The sequence below is a fragment of the Orbicella franksi genome, chromosome 15, assembly GCF_964199315.1.
Source record: "Orbicella franksi chromosome 15, jaOrbFran1.1, whole genome shotgun sequence".
NCBI lineage: Eukaryota > Metazoa > Cnidaria > Anthozoa > Scleractinia > Merulinidae > Orbicella > Orbicella franksi.
The window spans coordinates 17,899,597-17,911,923 of record NC_138159.1 but is presented as its reverse complement, the minus strand read 5'-3'; the positions used below and the strand labels follow the sequence as shown (position 1 = coordinate 17,911,923).

Sequence of the window (12,327 nt, the reverse complement as noted above, 5' to 3'; positions counted from 1 at the left end):
GGACATTATAAGTGATTTACATCAAGTACTAACCCGTTTTCCTGTTCGCTCCTCTTCCCGGGGTTGACATTTGGTGTCGATTTCCAATGTCCATTTCACAACTTCAGTTTCCGGTTGTAAAATGGCTACATCGAGGGCCGAACAAGCCACGAAAGAAGTCTTTGATCTGTATAGAAAGTACGGAAACCGAGACTATATCGGCGAACCCGTTTCACAGCAAGAGCACATGACTCAATGTGCTATGCTTGCGGAGAAAGAAGGCTTCCCAGATGAGGTCGTTTTGGGGGTTTTCCTTCATGACATTGGTCATCTCATCGGTTTCGACAGGTCTTTGCCTCCCATGGGAGACGTTGGCACCCACGCTCACGAGATCATTGGAGAACAGTTTCTGAAAGATCTTGGCTTCCCAGACGCTATTACAAGTTTTGTTCGAGGTCATGTAGATGCCAAAAGATATCTCGTTTGGAAACATCCACAGTATCATGAAGAGGTATTTAAAGATACAAAGGGGGCGGCTCCCTCGGAAGGGGGAAGGGAGTATTCCTATATTTAAGCTATATGGTTATGTGCCGCTGTGAAGGGTATCAGGTCTTCAGACCTTTTCATGCAGTTTATTTTGGGGTATAGAAATCGGATAGTTTTGGTCTAGAATAGGGAAGAGATTTTTGGTGCCTAGTCTCAATTGAGTGGGGTTGTAAAATCGAGCTCATCATGGTCTAGTCTGTCTAGTATAGGGTAAGGGTTTCAGGGTTCCAGCGGCACAGCCCCACCCAAAGATTTACACAGTGCTCCCCCGGTGGTGGCTCACACTGTTTCAGTGATACACTTTGTGTTATTTTAAGTTACAGGATCGGGAGATACCCAGAGCTGCAAAGGAGTTTGCGGGAATACAGTTGATGAATTCTATATTTTAGGGTTTCATAAGTGTTGACGAATATTTTGGTAGGGGCTCAGAGTTTTAGGTCTGTCACGCAATATTTACCAACGTCGAACGTAAGATTGCGTGACAGGCCCAAAGAATCTTGTTTTTCAGATACTAATTTTTATGATTTTCAAGATGGAAAATGTGCAAAATTAAATACAGTAGAGCCACTCCTTAGGGAAAAAATATCCTGTTTTCCTTTTTTTGTGTGTGCTTTCAGCTCACTCCAGCAAGCCAACAGACGCTGGTCTTTCAAGGGGGTCCTATGACGGCAGAAGAGGCTGCAAAGTTCGAGAAGCTGACTCACTTTCAAGCCCTAATTAAAATGAGAAATTGGGATGATCAAGGCAAAGTTGAGGGTGCTCCTATAGACTCACTGGATAAATATGAAAATATGTGTAAGACGTTGCTAGAAAGTATATACAAAAAATAATAAAAAGCACATTAAAGAGCTGTTCAAATTAACCATGAGGGCAAAAGAGTATTGAATTAGTGTGTTGCTTTATTTACCAAATTGTTTCCAGTTTCGAAGGCGCCTCGGATATATAGCGTATCTTATAGGTGAAATAAATTTTGAATGGGTACTGGCGTAAAGAAAAAGAAAAGATGTCATGGGTCGAACAGAGATTCAAACAGAACACATGCACTCCTTTCCTACCCAAGTTGCTTCCCGTAGAATTTCAAGTATTGTGACTTGTGAGGGTGCACCCGACTCGGTTCTCATGTCTATTAATTACTTAGTTGAGACAACAATGGCGGTTTTTCTAAACCCAGATTCTTGACCTCTTAGACCTGCCTTGCACCCTATTTCATAACTAGTTCAGAAACGCCATTTCATATACACAATTACTATTCTTTGCTTGTTTTTCTTTCCTATTCAAAGACAAATCTATAACCCTATCTGCACAAAGGTAGCCTCCTAAGACCCTTTACCACCCTACGAGCGCAGCCATAATTGCATGGTCACGCAAAGTGGAGGAGCGTTGCGTGAGACCTAAATAACGGCTGCCAAGTCACGCAACACTAAGGAACATTGGGAATGTGGGAATCGGGTGGTAAGGCAAATCTGAAATGTCCCCGGGTTGGGTTCAGCTACACGTAGGCTATCCAAATGGCTGCCAGCGCGACACGATGGGGAATACTTGGCGCAAGTCGAATCGCTCACGATTTCCTCGTGGCCATGAAAACGTTACCAGAAAACGAGCACACGGTAGTGGCAGTAGCCTCTCGCTCTTTAGAGAGAGCGGCCGAGTTTGCAGGCAAACATGATATCGGGAAAGCGTACGGTTCCTACGAGGAACTTGCTAGGGACGAGAACGTAGAAGTTGTGTACGTCAGCACCCTCCATCCCACACATGCTCCTCTTTGTAAACTAGCCCTGAATCACGGCAAACATGTCCTTTGTGAAAAACCAATGACAATGAACCTGAAGGACACCAAGGAATTGTTTGAACTTGCTAAGGCAAAAGGATTGTTCATCATGGAGGTAAGTGAGAGAAATTTTGTTAACCCAAGCACCTCATATCCTCTCGTGCAGCTATCCAGGCCTTTCCATAAACGTCCAAATATTTTGGGGGATGTTTAGAAGTTTTCAAAAAAGTTTAGAAAATATTTTGAAATAAAGAACGTTTAGGGATACTTAGAAATATTCACTTCTTTTAGCCTACTTGTGGCCGTACCCACCCCCCGCGGGGGATGGATACAGACCTGTGTAGTTACGTTGGCTGCCCTGTGTTTTTCTTAGTTCTTTTTCTTTGCTGTTTTCTTGAAACAAATGACTCAATTCTCTGCCAGGAAGAATCTAGCTCCGTGGTTTCCTCACTTGAAAAAAGATTCTTTATGAAGCAGCAACTTTCCAAAATTGTAATGCTGATGTGTCAACTGAAGGTGTCTTGACAGAACAGATTTCAGTTTCTGTGATAATAGATCTTATTTTTTTAGGCAATGTGGACAAGATTTTTCCCACTGCATGCAGATGTCAAGAACCTAGTTGATTCCAATGTTCTTGGAGAGCTTCGAGTTGCCCTTGTCACATTTGGATTTAACTTAGACTCCGTAGAACGACTGCAAGACCCCAACCAGGGGGGTGGGGCGCTGCTGGACTTAGGAATTTACTGTTTGAATATTGTGGACATGATCTTTGGAGGTGAAGAACCTTTAAGTATATCTGCAGCTGGACAGAAAACATCTGCTGGTGTAGACTCAACAGTTACAGTGACAATGCTTTTTAAAGGAAATAAAACAGCTTCTTTAACTACAAGCATGGGTGAGTAATAATGATGATGAGGTTCTGGAAGATGGGGATGGGAATGGTAGATGGAGAAGATGATGATGACGATGACAATGACAATGATGACAATGACAAGGGATTGGGGTATGGGAGGACAGGGACAGGGATGATCGTAATAGTATGCAGAAAGTTCTTGGTCCAACTCCTAGTGGGAGAACTCAGAATTTTTATTCAAAGATAGGATGTGCCATTCAGACTAGTGTCTTTCACATATTTCTACCAAGCCGAACATTTACCACCATTTATAAATTTATTGTAGGCGATGTTAAACTGAGGTTGCTGGAAGCCGTACAACAACAATTTTGAATCTGAATTACAAACAATAATTACAAAATGATGTAATAAACAGCCGCAATTCAAAGTTCAAAGCAAATGCTATCAATGTGTTATTTGTTGACTGCCCTACACTGTTTTGGATTTTTTTCTTTCCTAAGGGTTGAACTAATATTATTATCAGAAACTGAGTCAAACCATTCACATGGTCCAAAAACAGAAGGCAGTCTGCATGGCAAGTGACCATCGTACATGAAAGCTTTATTTGTAACTGATAAAACCCACTTGGTTGTCTCTTTCAGCTGCCCAGCTTCCCAACGAAGCCACATTTATAGGATCACAAGGTTCTGTGACCATTCATGCTCCTTTCAATTCTGCCACTAGTTTCACATCACCAGCTGGAATAAAGGAATATCCCCTTCCGGAGCCTTCCATGCCTATATACTTTAATAATTCTACTGGTATGAGGTAAGGCTGAAGCATCACGAGTGATTGACATGTAAATATTTCTCCCTTAGTATGCTGTCATATTGATTCTAGAAAAGCAGCTTATGGGGCAACCCTAACTTGAATCATAGACCCACAATGATTATTCTGAATCACCGATCTGCAAGAAATCCAGGTCAAAACTTGTTAATTTTGATTATAACAGTGACATCTTACAAAAATTGATTTGCATGACAAGTGTGCACGGCCACACTTTGCATGCAATTCATGCCTATTCTACGTAACACCACTAGGTTACTGTATGCAGTCATATTGTAAATGATAGGGCATTTCTGAGTTACCTTCTTCCTCTGTTTCAAAACGAGTCCTTGTGTAAGACCTTTCCCATGAAAACAAGTTTGATTTGCGTGAAAATGAACCTGCAGGCAGAAATCACTTTTATATGAATAGTTTCGCATGAAGACTTGTTTTGACACAGAGGCAAAGGGCAACTCGGATATCGCCTCAGAAAGGGCTGTAGCTCCATGGCACTTTGCATACAGTGCTCGCTTATGAGGTTACACCACAATCCACATGAAAAAATTTTAAAACTCTTGTCCAATTATGTAACTCTATGCATATCCCTGTACATGATCAGTCTAAAAATCTCTTTGTCTTGTAACAAACGCTTGTGAAAACCTTTTCCTGCTGTAAGATCAAAAACTCTGGTTTTGCTTGGCTGTCTCATACCATAATGTTTTACTTTCCACTCAGCGTCAGATCCAAAGGTTCAAGAGGGAGTGGCAGATAAAGAAATGATGTGCTCCATTTTAGTCATCCTTAGAGAGCCAGGCGCAGTTAGTCCCTTAATAGATGCATCTCTCTGATTTTTCTTGCAGCGAGGGTGGCTGTGTCATAAGCTAGTCAGGGAAGGATGAAAATCTTATCCTCCAATGAATTTTGCCCATAATGTGCTTTCCTGCATGAGAAACCAAGACCGTCCATGAAGGAGAGTAACAAAAATACGCCTGGCAAATTTGACTGAAGGTTCCAAGAATGCCAAAACTTTGGTTGCACCACTGTTTACCTGGTTTTTACTTTGTTTAATCATGGCTATCTACACCTGGCTCTCGCAAAATGTGTCTTGCCTGAAAGGCAGGGGCCCAGAACAAAGGCCAGCCCTCTCCTCAGTACACTACCCCTTCCCCTCAGTAACATAATTTTCAACAAAGAAGCCCCATCAAGGACCTTGGATCACTGTGAAAATAAAAATCTCTTCTCACTCTTTTCCTTGTTTTATAGATATGAAATTCAAGCTGTGAGGAAAAGTTTATTGTCAGGTGAACTGGAGAATTCTACAATGCCGTGGAAGACAACAGAAAAAATATTTCGTTGGATGGACGAGATCCGTAGGCAGATAGGAGTAGTTTATAAAGAGGACATGTAGGCATTTTTTCAGAGTGCACCAAACTAACTTTTTAGGTGGTGTTTGCAAAATTGTTTGGTGATGTAACTTAAAATTTAGCCTTACTAACTGAAAGCTTTAGGATCTGTTTTTTTTTTTTAGTGGGTCAATTTTTTTCGTGTGTCTGTGTGAGTGACTAAGCTAGCCCCACAGTAAAAGGTTTGCCACTACCTGGAAACTATAATCATGAAATAAAGCAAGCAATGAAGCAGGGTTGCCTGTGGAAACTGTTTTGTCTCTCCTCAATTTGTATTTCCATTCTAACATGTGTTTTGCTGCAAGTAGTATTCCACTCATACATAAATGTTGTAAACATGCTCTTGTGTGAAAAATGGTAGATAGTGTCCCTGAGCTGATTTAAATAAGAAAACAAAATTGATGATTGAATGATAAAACAATAAAAACTCTGTTATCGCAAAATATTGTGATTTGTTAGAGTCTCGCAGATCAATTATTTGCCTCATTCTTTGGCTTCAGCAAATAATTGATCTGTTTGCCACTGACAAGATGTGTTTTATTCAAGATGATGAAAATAAAATACAATACAAAGCACATCTTGAAAAGGAAAACTAGATGTTCACCCTATGGCATCTCCCTAAATAACAGGATAAAACAGATATAAACTATGTACTATGAAAATATATAAAATAGAATATCAATAACTATCTACAAAAATATGAATCAGGTCACTGACAAACAATTAACAAATCACAATATTTTGCAAGACCCCATCCAGTAATTGTTAATTGAAGGCTTTCGTGCAAAAAGGGTGTATATAGCATTTTGGGCCAATTTTAATTTTTGCAGGATCGAGCTTGTTTTTGGCAGACTGACTTGTTTTGACACGAAATGCATGGTTTTTTTGGTTAAAGGTGTCCACTGTAAGTAACTCTGAGGAGAGAGGGAGAAAATTGAATGAAAATGCCAGCTTCAGTGGTGATCGAATAAGGACAAACATGAACTGTAACAACAACACTACAGATGAAGTTAATGAAATCTTAAAAGATAGCTTTATTCAAATGTTTCTGTTTCCCTGAATACATTCAATATCTATATCTGGTATTAATCTATTATTATCAATCAACATAATATCATTAACTATTAATAATATTATAATTATAATAATTAAAATCTCACTGATCTCCATACTTTGCTGTATCAATAGTATAATAACAAGAGACAACAAATTAATGTCATGAGTACCCACACGAGGCAGATGAAATGACAGCAAAAAGATTATTGAGGCTGTTGCAAAGACAGGTCTGTTTCCTCGAGAGCTTACGGGTACATTAAAAAAAAATTATTGAGATGAACAACAACCAAGTTCTTAGTCACCTCAGAACTGTCTCTCTCTATTTCTCTCTCTCAAATGTCTTCACGTAAATAACCATGAAAACTTAATATATAAATAAATATCTATTTCCTAGCACTCAAAAACACTTTGATTCTTGTTTAACTTATGTTAGTATGTTATTTTTCGCTTATCTAGAAAATAATTTTCCTCTCATAAATCAGGTTGGTGAAAATAAATGGTGAAAGCTTTTTTTTTCCCTTCTAGCCTAGCCATACCCAACCATTTCTGTGCTATTAGCTGTTAATTTCCTTATAGATATAATAATTGTTATAGGAGTCATAATTATGTAAAGTAATATCCACAAAGAGTTTAAGCATACTAGAAAACATTTCACAAAATTTGTACATTGTATCAGCTATTGACTTTTCTTACTCTACAAAGTAATTTACAATTCAAAAAGCAAACCTTCATAAAGACAGATGATAAAGTTTGGATATTATAGAGTGTTTTTGTTTTAACATATCCTGCACAAATTATGGAATGGAGGAGTTTTGTCAAGAGCGTTCTACAGCTCCAGTTTGCTTATTTGATTCTGTGCTCTTCACTTGCCAATCTTAAAACCAAACCTGCCTATGACCACTAAACAGTTCAACATGGAAATGACCCCAATAAGTGTCTTTGGAAAACTTGATAAAAGAGTGCAATTAAATATTTTGATAACAATAAAGAAGCTCAATAAAGCTGGCACAGAATCAATTCATGATTTGCCTTACAGGAAAGTAGTATAGGTTGCTTATTGGGTTCATAGCCAATCAGATTGCAGGAAAATTTGAATGGACCAATCAGAAGGCTGGATTTGGCCCAAGGGTCACATGGGCCAAATCCCGCCTTATGATTAGTCCATTCAAATTTTCCTGCAATCTGATTGGCTACAGACCCAATAAGCTACACTACTCAGGGAGCAGTATGAACCCTGCCTACTGACCAACTCATATTTCCGTCCACTCACTAATTAGTCATTTCTGTTAACGTCAAATAGGTTTAAATAATGTGATAGATCAATATGTTCTGGTTTAAAGATGATTTCTTTGGTAAACAAATATATATACATCTCCTTTGGTACTATATATCTAAATTGCATGAAATAACTTTGTCGCTTTTGATGACACAATAAACACCAAGCTAATATTATTTACAAACTACATGGTAGCACTTTCATTGCTCATTCATTCTTAAGCTTTTTTTCCACGTAAAAATTGTATTGGTTTTTAAATTTATAACTTGACACTTACAGAATGTTAAGGTTAATAATGCTTATCTACTGTCCATTTTGATATCAAAATATTTGCATGAAACTTTTCACTAACTACACATATCTATCATAAACTATCATATATATATGTAAAATTATCAAATGACATTTTTCATGGAAATTTTAGATGGTTAGTATATGCAATGCATGTAGGACTACAGTGCTGTCCAATTTAGAAATAACATTTTGAGACCTGACTAAATTGGCCGAGGCTGCAGGCTAGCTAGGCAGATTCCAATTTTGGCAATCAGGGTAGTTTTTTTAATTCTTTTACTGTTCTACCAGGATGTAGCAATATAACTGTTACTTATCTTGCACACGAAACTTACTAAATTCTCTGTTAATTTGGACACTAACAAATTCAGAATTAATTTGGGCTGCTTGCAAAATTAACAAATAATTGTGCATGGTCTTTGTATGGGATCTAATGGTCTAACCATATAATTAATATTCTTCTTGGGAGAGAAATGTCAAGGTGTTTGTGGAGTTAAGAATACAGTACACCAAGATTCCTTAGTTGGAATGAGTGAAAAAGACATTAGCTAGTATTCTGGTAGTGGTATGGGAATCAGTTAAATAAAAATATGTACCATTGCCATTTGACAAGAATCAGTAACATAAGGGTTGAGTTCAAATAAATCCAAAACCTAGAACAAAAAGTGGTGTAAAATAGGCCATTTCCTAGTTATCTTTTGCCTCCGTGTCAAAACTAGTTTCCAAGCGAAACCATTCATATGAAAATGCGTTCTGCTTACAAGTTAATTTTCATGCTAATCAAACTCATTTTCACATGAGTTGTTTTACATGAGGACTCGTTTTAAAACAGAGAGACAATGTAACTCGGAAATGGCCTATGGAAAGTGGTGTTTATTTGAAGGCCTGGTGTTTATTTCACAAAATGCAGCTCACAGCCTTATGCCTGCAACGTTTGACTTTGTGATCAACAGACAAAACTTCTCTTCAACTTATCAAAGATGCGTGTTCTTAGCATGAAGGAATTGACCCCAAAAAGGGAGATATTAAAATTAATGTAAATTCCCCCAACAGTACAAAAACCGACACATACAGAAACCAGTAGCTAGAACATTAGGGCTTAAAATATGTTATGTTACAACCAGCAGTTTATAGTTCTCTGACTTACTTAACATAATTAACATAATTATGCATGTACTAATTAAAATAATTATGCATACCTGTCAATAGGATTGTCTGCTGAATTAATGTTTTGAGCTTACACATGGCCTGTAGAATAATATCTACGTGGTGCAATGTACGTGTCATGGCTCTTAAAACCAATAAAATACTTTTTAACATGTTTCCTGTTTTATAAATATGGCTCTAAACTGACTAAAGCACAACAAATTGTTTCTGGCCTAGTTACCCCTTGCATATTTTATACTATTATGTTACAAAACCTTGTTTACTGCCTGCAGTAGTAGATAATTATTGTACATTATATTAATGTACAAAAGGTTACTTTAGCGTGAATGGCCCTCAGTGGGTCGGCAGAATGGTCTGAAAGGCAGTGTGAATAGCTTTTCTGGACTTTTCGCCATTTGTCTTGATTTCATCCATGTTCTCTGACATAACCTAATCAAAAAAAAAAAACATTGAAAAGCTGAAGGTACTGTACACAATTTGCCAATTTAGAAGTGCAGGGGCCTAATGATCATGGCAATGGACAGGGTGAAGCAGTCCTGGCCCCAGTGGTTCAAAGCGTGGATGAAGCTATCCACCATATAAATGACCATCCAATGGATAAGTGTTGGCCAAACACACCACTCTATCCTCACGCTAGGGAAGGCATTTAAATAATAAAACTTGGTCACAATTTTGTCAGACTTGTTGTCAAATTTTGTTAAATGGGATCACAGGGCTCGAAAAAAGTGCCATCCAGATGTCGTTTTGCTACCAGGCAAGTAACTTTTCATTCTCACTACCCTGATGGGCCAGGGACTTAGGCAAGTCATTGGCCAACTAAATTTAAAACCATTAAACTTAGACTTCCTAGGGGCAAGCAAAATTTAAGAGCTACTTGTCCAACAGCAAGCTGAAAATCAAGTTTTTGTTGAGCTCCAGATCAAGCAGTCTAGTAATTTTACAGATGTTTGTATGGTTGTATGGCAAGAGTTTCAATTCAAAAATTGATGATAATTATGATGATGATATTAATAACGATGATGATCATTTGATATTTCTACCTTCTGAAATTCAACCTCTAAATTCTTCTTCTCTTCTTTGTGCTGATTTTTAAGCTCTTCCAGTTCCCTCTCTTGCCTGTTTGACAACTATTACAAACAAAACATATCAATCATATCTGTAAGTTTAATGCCTCAACGCCTAATTCCAAAGAGGTAAAATTCATGATGCTTTACGTACCCTCTGCCTTTCATCAACAAATTGTTTCAGATTTTGCTTATCAAGCTCTCTCTGTCTCCTGAAAACATACAAAGGTAAGTCTGTCAGAAGAAAACTACGCTTTTATAAAAATGTATTATAGCTGGAATTTGACTCTTAAAACTGTAGGGGACCTCAAAAACAGAAATTAAACAAACTTTTTCTTGGGAATCGGTAACAGGACCCAGAGTGCAAGAAATTACTGCTCCATAGCTTCCATTTGAATGTTAATGAACACACCAGGTGCCATCCACAGAATAAATCGTCAAAGCTACCTTTCACAGAATAATTAACAGCAGCACATGAAAGTACTGTTCGATAGCTTTCAATTGAATGGTCACACACCAGGGTTTCATCCACAGACTCAACAGGTCTAAACCACTTTGAACAGCACAATAAATAGTACCACATGAAAGTACTGCTTAATATCTGCCATTTGAGTGGTCTTGCATTTTTAGATTTTTATACCTAAGATTGTCCTATTTACATTATTAAATGATTTATGAAGCCAACAAGCAGTTTAATACCTGTCTCTCTCCTCTTTAGACTGGATAGTTTTGTCCAGTGCAAGGGCTTTAGCAGATTCCATTGACTGTTTTGTCTGTTTCTTTGTTATCTCACTGTTTTCCCTTTAAATGAAAAAAACACAGGGCAATTAACACCTTTACCCAACTAACTTGGACAAAAGTTGTCGCTGAATTTCTTTTTTTTTTCAACACTGCACACATCTGTCTAATTTTTCAGCGATACATTGAGCAAACATTTTCATCTGCCTACATTGAAGCTGCTTTGTAGGGGGCGTGGTGGCCTCAAACTTAGTGTGCTTGATCCTGGATTGGGCGGTCCAAGTTCATGCCCTAACCGCAGACACTTTACTCTCACAGTGCCTCTCTCCACCCAGGTGTATAAATGGGTACAGGTGAACTTAATGCTGGGGGTAACCCAGTGATGGATCCAGCACGCCATCTAGGGGGGAGTAAAAGTACTCCTATTCCCTTCACTCTACAGAAACTGGAGATAATAGTTGCCCGGATAAGCCACTTGACTCATATGCAGACTTTAACCTTTTACCTACAGTGCAGCTTCAGGCTACAATAACAACACGTTTACTGTATGACAATGGCTATTAAGGCACGACAAAAACTGTAACCAGGATGTAACTCTTAACTTTAGATCATAGGCCTGCATTGCATGCAAAGGCTTTCAAAGCTGTAAACTCTTTGCAAACATGAAATGATCTACTTACAGCCCCTTACAGGCATGGTTAGACTATGACACGACATGGCTTTTAACAATGAATAATCCTTACTTCTCATGTCTTGCTGTAACCTCTTTAATTTGAGCCTCATGAGAAGAGTCCATAACTTTCTTCAAAGTTTCCAGTTGCTGTGAAATGGAAGACACCATGTCAATTAACAACTTGAGGCTTTACTCGTAATACCCTGCCACTTGAGTTAATTCATTCATGTGCATTTCTTGTTCTTTAAAAATATGTTCCCAAGTAAAATCAAGAACAATAGTTGCAGGGTAGTGGAAGTAATGCTCCAAACTTGCTGCATCTAATTTCTCCTATTCATTCAAACACACTTTAATGTAGACACATAATAAGAAGACAAGGAGATACTGCCTCATATGTACATATCGTCAAATTTCTTTGTGGAGAAAAAGGGGCTGGAACATAGAAAGAAAGTGATGTTCAGAAAGTCTACAGGAGGATGGAAAATTGATTCCCAAGGTGATCGGAACTAGGAGAAACAGTAAAATTTTACAACAAGGAGTCAAAATCTGTATTACAAAAACCAAAAAACTGCAAGCTAATGAAAAATTTGAAGAGTGGAAACCAAGAGAAAAAGCTATAGGAACGTAGAAAATCAAAAGAGAAAAAATTCACTGTTTACGTAATTGTAATTGTATCTGTAATAAAGTTCTTGATCGTGATTGGTTCTCT

The 12,327-nt window shown here is 38.0% G+C and overlaps 3 protein-coding genes across 4 annotated transcripts in view; 2 read left to right on the top strand and 1 right to left on the bottom strand.

The window, feature by feature from the left end:
• Positions 1-1,370, top strand: LOC145470378 (2-amino-1-hydroxyethylphosphonate dioxygenase (glycine-forming)-like). Its single transcript, XM_081454207.1, has 2 exons — positions 1-490; positions 1,143-1,370. The coding sequence occupies exons 1-2, from the start codon at positions 122-124 to the stop codon at positions 1,353-1,355; spliced, it is 582 nt and encodes a 193-aa protein (XP_081310333.1). The 5' UTR covers positions 1-121; the 3' UTR covers positions 1,356-1,370.
• Positions 1,371-1,405: 35 nt separating this feature from the next.
• On the top strand, positions 1,406-5,584 carry LOC145470377 (trans-1,2-dihydrobenzene-1,2-diol dehydrogenase-like). Of its 2 annotated transcripts, XM_081454206.1 has the most exons (5): positions 1,406-2,408; positions 2,864-3,188; positions 3,788-3,953; positions 4,686-4,714; positions 5,214-5,584. In XM_081454206.1, exons 1-5 carry the CDS (start codon positions 2,034-2,036, stop codon positions 5,231-5,233), a joined length of 915 nt encoding a protein of 304 aa, XP_081310332.1. In that variant the 5' UTR covers positions 1,406-2,033; the 3' UTR covers positions 5,234-5,584. The 2 variants fall into 2 exon arrangements, with proteins under 2 accessions (XP_081310332.1, XP_081310331.1); XM_081454205.1 differs by lacking the exon at positions 4,686-4,714.
• An 815-nt stretch (positions 5,585-6,399) lies between these two features.
• The window catches only part of LOC145470376 (1-phosphatidylinositol 4,5-bisphosphate phosphodiesterase beta-4-like), a 36,756-nt gene continuing 30,828 nt past the window's right edge, over positions 6,400-12,327 (bottom strand). Inside the window, exons 34-38 of the mRNA XM_081454204.1 lie at positions 11,689-11,765; positions 10,907-11,008; positions 10,362-10,419; positions 10,184-10,270; positions 6,400-9,572 (exon numbers count right to left, since the gene is read on the bottom strand). Coding sequence (XP_081310330.1) covers positions 9,477-9,572; positions 10,184-10,270; positions 10,362-10,419; positions 10,907-11,008; positions 11,689-11,765 — 420 coding nt within the window. The 3' untranslated portion in view covers positions 6,400-9,476. The remainder of the gene's footprint in view (positions 9,573-10,183; positions 10,271-10,361; positions 10,420-10,906; positions 11,009-11,688; positions 11,766-12,327) is intronic.

Bases quoted from the DNA above. Each gene is read 5' to 3' on its own strand.
- LOC145470377 (XM_081454205.1), top strand. From the start codon at position 2,034: ATGGCTGCCAGCGCGACACGATGGGGAATACTTGGCGCAAGTCGAATC. The intron at 3,189-3,787 runs GTGAGTAATAAT...TGTCTCTTTCAG, and splicing joins TTCTTTAACTACAAGCATGG to CTGCCCAGCTTCCCAACGAA. The intron at 3,954-5,213 runs GTAAGGCTGAAG...CTTGTTTTATAG, and splicing joins AATAATTCTACTGGTATGAG to ATATGAAATTCAAGCTGTGA.
- LOC145470378 (XM_081454207.1), top strand. From the start codon at position 122: ATGGCTACATCGAGGGCCGAACAAGCCACGAAAGAAGTCTTTGATCTG. The intron at 491-1,142 runs GTATTTAAAGAT...GTGTGCTTTCAG, and splicing joins ATCCACAGTATCATGAAGAG to CTCACTCCAGCAAGCCAACA.